We start from the raw sequence: 9,560 nt of genomic DNA on the forward strand, positions 1-9,560 counted from the left end.
ACAAATGGCAGGTTTGTTGGAATATGTGAACACCGGTCCTTGAGGCCTGGAGTTTGGTCGGGTCAGGAAGCTCTGTCTGATTGTACATGTTTTAGGATCCACAACTCCTGTATCAAATTTGTTGACATTTTTAGAATCTAAAACCTCTGTCAATCCATTTTGTTTGTTGGACGCCTTTCAAGGAACTCAAGGCCGCTTTACAGCAAAACACATACAGATTTATACAATAGTAAAAGAGCAATATAAAAATGCAAAAGCAATAAAAGAGCATCAAAAGCAGTTAAAATACAGCATAATTTCTTCATCCACCTTTTGACTTATCCCTTTCGGGGTTGCCACAGCCTAACATCACCCACTGTTACTCATCAGTGATTTGGCAGAGTTTTTACGCCGGATGCCCTTCCTGACACAACCCTGTACTTGAGGGGCACAGGGACCCAGTTAGGCAGCAGCGTCAAGGGTCTTGGACCCAATCTGGGTGGGGATCAGTGGACAACCCTGGGAATCGAACCCAGGGCTCCTGCGTGCCAGCCCTTCACCTAGCCCACTGAGCCCACTGAGCCATCCAGCTGCTAAAATACAGCATAATATAATGGACTGTTATTAAAATCAGGATAGATGACCTTGTTGGATTAAGTGAGTCTAGTTAGATTTGAAATAAATTTGGGGAGTGAGTCCATGTTCCGGAGGATGGAAGGGAGAGAGTTCCAGAGCTGGGGGGCAGAACGGCTAAAAGCCCTGCTCCCCATGGGGTCGAGGCGGGCACAGGGGACAACCAAGTGGAGGGACGAGGAAGATCTAAGGGAACGGGCAGGGGTGGGAACTTGAAGGAGGTCTGAAAGGTAAGGTGGGGCAAGGTTGTGAAGAGCTATGGGGGTCTGGAGGAGTATTTTCTAAACCAAATTCTGTGGGGGCTGAGAAATGCAGTGTTCAATTAATGAACTTTCTGTTGTGTTGCATTGTATGGAATCACTGTCACATCTAGATGTCATGTGGACCAGAATCTCTGTTTTGAATTTCATAGGGTCCAGAATTTTGTTTAATCCAGATTCTAAAGGCATTCAGAACTCCTGTTAAATCTAGATGTTGCCCAGAACCTTTGTGTTGCATTGTAGATTTAGTAGCATCATTTCATATTGTAGTGGCGACCCCTGAAGGGAAAAGCCGAAAGGAAAAGAAGAAGATTTCATATTGTAGGTGTCATTGAGTTAGCATCTTCTGTATCACATCTTTTTCCAACATTTATGGTAGCAGTACACTGTGGTTCCCTAGAATGTAGATCTGTTGTTGCTTAGTTAATTTAAGACATTTACAGACATTTTCTGACTTCAAAACTCACTGTTTATTTCCCAGAGAAAAGCAGCAAAAGATTCAAGACATCAGAAAAAATATAAAGGACGCTATTGTGGTAGGTCCCTCGACTCAAACACACTCTTATGTTTAAGTTCAAAACTCTTATAAAATATTGTACAGAAGATTGGTTTCTACTTTGCACAGTCCATAGGGAGCAAACCCAGAGATCAATAAAAAGCTCACAGACGGCAAAGCTTGTTCCCAACATTAAACAAAGGAGTTACATGACACATTGGAGAACTGTAATCTGAATCCTAAATTTGAAGTCACATGATAGCACAAAACCTTGCAAGAATAACCATTTCAAATAATGAGATAACATGCAGAACTGTGCATGCAACTTAATGTTCCCACAGTAAGAATAGGAAATCCATCAGCTATGAGCTAAGACAGGCAGATGTTCTGTTCCACAAAGAGAAAAATTTGTGGTCTTCCAAGATCTAAGCCTTCTTTCCACGCTCAAGGTGTAAATGAGTGAAAATCCCTGGTAGGAAAAGACTGACTAGAGCACTGATGGAGAAAAGCTTTTCTATAAGAAACTAAAACAACTATGGGGGTTCCCTTAAATCTATCTGGACAAACTGAGTTCAGGATTAAAGTGGATGAATATTTGAGCAAAAGATATAGTTAAGCTCAATGTGAGGCAGCTACTTTGTTTTGGATTTAACAAAGAACTCATCTTTAGTAGTATTGTACAGAGAACATCTGTCCTCATCTGAAGTTCAAACTGGATCATGAGTCTTGAAAAGGATGCTAACAAGAAAATCCAAGAACTTTAATCCAGTCAATTTCCAAACCTTCAGAGAACCTCCACAATCTGAAGACCGTTTCTCCAGAGCCACAGACACACTTAAAACAGAGTTCAAGAATCTCTGGAAGGCAGACCACAGCTACTGAAGGACTTACATGGACTGGTCAACAAACAGACCTCAGTAGCTCAGGACAAACAGTGTGTCAGCATGAAAATATCTTCTCTAAATGTTTACATTAGCAGTAGAGAAATACTGTGTTCTCTGTACGATGCTTGACACAAGTGAGGACGTTGTCTCATAAAATGTATTTTTCCTACAAACTCTGAAAATGTGTTTCAGACCATTGTATCAGCAATGAGCATGCTGACTCCACCCATTCCTCTTGGTGACCCTGGCAATCAATTCCGATTGGACTACATAAAGAGCATCGCTCCACTGTCAGACTTTGAATACACAGAGGTAAACCAGTGATGTGTGAACACTCCCACATCTTCACTGACATAGTTATGTTTATGTTTATGACAATGTCACAATGTGTTCAGCTGTAATTAGAGATGTTTATTTTAGGAAAAGTCTGAGTATTACTGCTGACTCTGTTTTCAACTATAAGGCCCAGTATTTCAAACATGATCCTATAGGATTAAACCTCTCGGATTGGATCCTGACCTGAAATGAGTATTTCAAACAAAATTTACTCCTGAATATTAAGATTTGGGTTTTGATGACTGATTGGTTTATTTCAAGTATAGATTGAAAAATACAGGACAAACACACAATTATTTCAAACTCATTACAGAAATAATGAAATGCATTGATTAGAAAATAGAAAACAAAAATAAAACACACTCATGTCTCATTTGGTTCATTCATTTTTTGTGATAATTAACTAAAGTCAGAGTTTGATTGATTGATTGAAAAGGAGTTGGAAGAAGTGAATTTATATAATTCCACCCCTACTTAATTACTTCATTTAACTGTCATAGTTATGTAATCCGGTTTTGATCAGATCAATTGGAAGTTTTTTTTTGTTTTGTTTTTTGTTTTTTGTAATTCCCAATAGTAAAGTGAAGTTCTTGTTGATTATTGATTAATCTCATCAAACATTATTTCTGTAAACGGTAACATCAATCATACATCATGTAACAGATATATAATACTCATTGATTATCAGCAAAGTACAATGTTATATTGATGTAGAAAAATAATCATTACACATTGAAATAAAGTTTTAAAGTAACGATAGAGTTCTTATTAATCATTCTCTGGAAGAATTCTTACATATTTTCAGTAAACATTAATGATTCACACAATATCTAATAATCATTGATTATCTTTAGAACACATGATTACAATAACCCTGTAGTCATTGCTACATATTTTGGATCAAGTAAAGAAAATTGATACCATAGTGATTGTAAACATTTCAGTTATCATTACTGCATATTACATAACATAAAACTCATTAATTTAATTTAAAAAATCTTTGATTATTTCATCACAACATTCTAGTTCAGACATTTGGAATTCTTCAAACACCAGTTGATCTTTAACTCGTCTTATCTTCATATTGTGAGATTAGAGTTTCTTTATACATTTTCTTGAATGTATAAATGCTTGAACATTGTTTGAGATCATTACTTAACTTGTTCCAGAGTTTAGTTCCACACAGAAACACAGAAACTTTTCTTTGTGGTTCTTATCAATCTGACCTTGAAGTTCCTGCATCCTCTGTTTGTTCCTCCTTTATTTCTAAGAACGGTTTCTGGATATTTATGGGAATGTTTTCCCACTAGCTCTGGATATTAACTGTGCAGTGTAAAGATCAACAAGGTCATACAGTTTTAGAATTCTGGATTGATCAAATAAATCGTTAGTATGATCAAGATAACCGGCTTTATGTAGAATTCTGATGGCTCGTTTCTGAAGCATAAAGAGAGGATGTAGTGAACTCTTAGAATTATTACCCCAAACTTCTATACAGTCGGTGAAATATGGTAATATTAAGGAGCAGTACAATAAATATCTACAGTTGTATTCTAATATATATTTAGATTTATTTATGATTGAAATACTTTTTGAAAGTTTAGTTTGTGTCTGATGTGTGGCTTCCAACTCAGTTTGTTATCAATAACAATCCCTAAAATTTTAATTTCTGTTACACTTTCGATTTAGTCATTGTTAACCTTAATTGAGAGCTCTGTGTTGGCTTTGTAATTACCAAAAAACATCACTTTAGATTTGTCTAGATTCATAGATAGTTTGTTGTAATCCATCCATGATTTTATTTTGATTAACTCTGTGTTCAACGCATTGATAAATTCCCTTTGGTTTTGTTAATCTAATCTTGCCTTTAATGTGTGTTAACAGCCTCTGTTGGACATTTCAAAACTTTGGATTGAATGCTGGATCAGTGCGATCCTAAAACATAGCGAATTATTTTGATCTGGATTGGATCCTAAAAAAAAAAAAATAAAAAATGTTGATCTTACCTGAGAGCAGGAGCAAAGGGTGTTTCCTCTCCTTGTAATTTCTACCTCCCTACCAGAAAAAATAGAAAATATCTGAATTTAGCAAACCCTTTCTAAAACCTAATTCTGAATTTTAACTTTGGTGATGAAATTCTAATTAGGTTTTCATTTTTATGTTTTATAGAGAGGGGGGGGGGGTCTTAATTACACAAGGCAAATACTCGCATAAAAAAAAAAGAAAACAAAAATTCAGCACTAAAGAGACTTTGCAGACAGAACACAACACATGTTGTACAGCCCATGTTTTAACAAAAACATCATTGTGAGCTTGTAAAAAACTAAACTCCACTCTCAACCAAGCCACCCAAAGTCTTGAAAATAACCCCAATTTCTTCAGATCCTACTGCTCGTATCTGATTTTTCCTTGTCAACCAATGTTACGTCCCCAATGGACAAACCAGCCTAGAGTCTAGGGCAGGGGTCACCAACCTTTTTGAAACTGCGGGCTACTTCATGGGTACTGAATCATATGAAGGGCTACCAGTTTGAAATAATAAATTTACTTAGTTTGCCTTTAGTTATTCATTATTAATAATGAATAATGATACTTTTCTATTTGAAGACACTGATTTCTTAGCATAATTATCAATAATGACAACAAGCTAGGAAACAGATATCATTATTCAGAACTTTATTAATCTCAACAGATCTTGTCACATTTTGAGGTAATGACCAAATGAAATGTTTTTAACTAAATTATAACTTTTTAATTAATTATTAATAATTAATTATAACTATTATTAGTGGATCTACGCTCCTCGAATTCTTTAATTCAGTCTCATGTACCCGTCCCTTTATTTTCCTTAAACCTCCGAACAGGTTGATTGACAGATCCCACAGAAGACAAGAATCTGCGCATGGTGCGTTCACTGACCTCTGGACATAAACGAACAGCTACTCAGCCCAACTCAGTCCACTAAACTTTGTCATTTTTAAACAACCCGCAGCAAAACAAATCAGTTTTTCAGAGAAAACGTCGACTCTATTTATTCAATCGATTATATCCGGATCAGTGCCGGTGTTCTATGTTTTCTCTGATAAACTGTTTCGTTTTACTGCCGATATCCGGGGCTCAGTGAACGCACCATGCAGAAACACTGAGCAGCTCTTGGTTCTGTTTCCATTACACATGAAACTTTAACCAAATTCTAGGAATTTAGAAAAAACAGTGTCAGAATGATACGGTTTCATAGTAATGCGATAAAACACAAACCAACTCACGCGATAAGTCATTATAAACACGGCAATATGTGTTTTTTTTATTTGATCATCTAAAAAGGAGCATTTGAGTGACGTCACAGCAGTGTGGTGTGCGCGTGCCGCGCTGGGTCGCACTGTGAGTCCACTGACAGTCTCAGATGCAAGTCTGTTCAGTGATATGTAAAAGAATGTCCAGAACGAGTATTCGGGCTGCAGAAGGTCGGCTACAGATGAAGCCATGAGGAAATCTTGATTATTGATTTTACAGAGATGCACGATTAGCTGTGACATTGATCTCTCATGGTACCCGCTGTTCTGTACTCGGACAGACACTTCATTAGCGCATTTATATAGAAAAAAGTCAATTTCCATTACAGTTCTGCGAAAAATATCCATCCATTTCAATACGCCCCCAAACAGTTCCTCTACACGCAATACTTTTTTTTCGAAAAATGTGAGTTTTTTTTTTTTTTTGTAATCTGTGTTTGCATTAAAGATAACTAATAATCAAATATTCTCGGTGTCTCCATGTGGGAAAGGGAGAAGGGGACGCCTCATTCTTTGTTATTAGCTGCCATCTGCGCAAAATTTTATGGAAATTCTAGGAATTAAAAAAAAAAAACAGTTTCCAAATGACACTGTTTCCATTCAATTATAATTTTGCGATAAATCACAAACCAACTCACGCGATAAGTCATTAAAAACACGGCGATGAACGACAAGTATTTTTTTTTTATTTCATTCACTAAAAGGGAGCATGTGTGTGACGTCACTGCTCTGTCTGGGGCGCGTGCAGCGCATCTCGACTCAGAAGAGAGAGAAGTCTGTTCTGCGGTTAAAAGAAAAAGCATTCTAACAAATAAGCATCTGGACCTTTTTTCTGTCTGAAAACACGATATCATAAATTCAAGTTTCTGTCACGGCGCTCGCGCTCATGAGACTTCAGGCTCCAAGCTGCAAAAGTGCGTCTGTGGATGAAGCGATGAGGAAGGAGAAGGAGGAGCTGCGCGATTCTGTATGACCCGCAGTTTATAAGGCGCTTTGACGCTGCAGGACCTCTTGGTGCCCCGGCTCAGCGGCACTCAGATCAGACACTTCATACCGAGAAGCGCATTTATTTCGAAAAAAAAGTGTTTCCGTTACAGTTTTGCGAAAAATGTCTATTTCCTCCTCTAAGCGCAATTTTTTTCCGAAAAATGCCAGTTTTTTCGAAACTGTGGTGTTTCCATTAGGAGAATTTATTATCCAAATTCCAATTTGCGAGATTTCAGAGTTAATGGAAACGTGACTATTGATTATCTCGTTAAGGAGAAAACGATTTAAAAAAAGAAAAATAGTGGGACAGAAATAATGAACATATATCTTTAAGATGTTTTAATTTTTAATTCTTTATAAAAGCAGGTGTGATTTAAAAAAAATGCATCACAGTAAAATAAAATTTTCGAGCAGCTCACAAGTGAGTTGTGCTATTTTTAGAAGAGGCCTGCGGGCGACTTATGAGGTGCTCGTGGGCGACCTGGCGCCCGCGGGCGACGTGTTGGTGACCCTCTGGTCTAGGGGATAAATACCAAAAGGGGACAATAACATAAAACTGAACATCAAGTAAGAATAAAAAGAACACAGTTTATTAACTAAACAAAACCCTGAAAGAAAGTACATAGTAACATGAATGTCCTGGTTAAAACAAAAAGACAAACCAAAGGGAATTTTAACCTTGGCCAAACATAAAATAAGTCATGGAGACTGCTGACCCAGCCATGTGGACCATCTGAGTCATCAGCACCCCCTAACCAAAACTATCTAAAGAAAACAAATAAACAAAGCCAGCAAATCAGAACTACCAAGGTAGCACCCCAAACTAACATAACAAAACCTAGCAATCTTAGCCATCCTAGCATCACACCAACTGAAACCCAGCCTGCTGCTATGCTCCCTGCTAGCTTGGTGAGGCATCCTCTGTCTTAAGTAGACAGCAGGTACCAATTAAGGCACATTGGCCACACCTGCCAGGTGAACCAAAGGTCTGGAAGGAAAAAAAGGTCTAGCAGCAGCAGGGCGTAACAACCACACTGCTGTATTAAGCTACGGTCAATATATAAACTGTCACTGTGTGATGGGGAGGCATCATCAGAGTCTTCACATTTAGCTGGTGTGGTCATGAATGCAAACAGCAGCACTCCAGTAGCCTGGAGCCTGGGCAGTGTTTCCAGCATGCTTGTGCATTTGCACACTGCTCGCATAAGAATATATGTGCAGTGCACAAAACTAAATGACATACCACTTACAACACAACTATACTATTTACATTTAAAAAAGTTATAAACAGTTGCAGATCAGAGTACGTGGCTGGGTAGATGGATGGATGGATGGATGGATGGATGGATGGATGGATGGAAGGGTGGATGGAGGGACAGGTGGACGGATGGATGGTAGCTTTTTGATGTCTGTAGTCAAATCAGAGGATTATGTAATCCAATCTAGTTAGATTAGATAACTGGGTCCTATCATCAGAGTATTTGGTATGACTCAGCCTGGTTTGAACTAGGGGTGTAACAGATAACGGTTAATCCGGATAGCTCACCATGGTTCGGCACACGCGTGAACTGCGGATCTCCCACCCCCCAGCCTTTGGTGAACATCATTTAAATACATTTTCTGATCAAACAAAACGCAATTCATGCCTCAAATACACGTCCACCGTCTTTATTTTAACATGTGTCAAATAGTGATTTTCTTCTCTTTTGAGAGAACTGGCTTTTTCGGATTGGCTCACGGAAAAGAACCGGATCCCAAACGGCTCTTTAGGTTTTGTTGCTTTAGGTAATTTATCATCAACAACTACATAAAATTATGCACAAAATGAATTATCAATATAACAAAACTTGTTTTTTTGGAAATATGCTTTTATTTCACTCATATAAACAGAAAAATAAAAAAATATATAATATAATACACAAAAAACAACTATTTACAATTACACAGCTGTTCTGCTATCAAGTGTTTAACCTTTTCTTTGTAAACAAATTTACATTGAAAACAATATAAAACTCTGCAACCACAACCCAAAATACAAATGAAAGTGTACAAAACCAATAAGTAAAGACTTCACAAAAACGTTAAGATAGACAAAAGAGTCTCAGCTTTGAGGATTAAATCTGGTTCTTCTGTCAATAAGGATCTTCTTTGTGTTAGAGAAGATTCTGCATGTTGGTTGTGGAGTTCCAGAGAATTATTTCCTACAGATTCTCTTCCTTCATACTATCAATAAAAGTCAAAAGGTTCCAGTTGTTCCTTCTTTTCTAATGATCTCATCTTCTTTAAGTTTTGTGTTGATGTTGTCTCTCTGTGTCCCCCCCCAACACACAATGCCCGCGCTCATCTTTTTGTGTCTTTCTCTTCGTTTCTTTTCATCTGTTAAACATTGTTCCCTTGCAATTTGTAGTAACGTGCGGGAATAAGGGACAGGGTCGTTCTTGATCTTCAAGTCGAACTTTATTAACAACACTCTCCGGCTCACACCGTGTACAACTCCCGACAGCTCCGAGCCTCTCTGAACGCCCCTCTAGCTGAGGCTGCCCCCTAGTGGCTTCAACGGTAACAGCTTCTGTGGCTATACCACATCTCTCCCCCCTTAGACTGAAAAAAAAACACCTCCTAAGGATGCCACTGAAACTTATTTGAACAAGGCAAAATCATACATAAACACTGTACAGAATGCAGTTACAGT

General features: G+C 37.8%; 1 protein-coding gene across 1 annotated transcript in view; it reads left to right on the forward strand.

The window, feature by feature from the left end:
• LOC118597866 (guanine nucleotide-binding protein G(olf) subunit alpha-like) overlaps nucleotides 1–9,560 on the forward strand; it is a 38,953-nt gene that overhangs the window by 2,340 nt on the left and 27,053 nt on the right. Inside the window, exons 4-5 of the mRNA XM_024258778.2 lie at nucleotides 1,354–1,408; nucleotides 2,445–2,564. Coding sequence (XP_024114546.1) covers nucleotides 1,354–1,408; nucleotides 2,445–2,564 — 175 coding nt within the window. The remainder of the gene's footprint in view (nucleotides 1–1,353; nucleotides 1,409–2,444; nucleotides 2,565–9,560) is intronic.

This window comes from Oryzias melastigma, linkage group LG4 (genome assembly GCF_002922805.2).
Source record: "Oryzias melastigma strain HK-1 linkage group LG4, ASM292280v2, whole genome shotgun sequence".
NCBI lineage: Eukaryota > Metazoa > Chordata > Actinopteri > Beloniformes > Adrianichthyidae > Oryzias > Oryzias melastigma.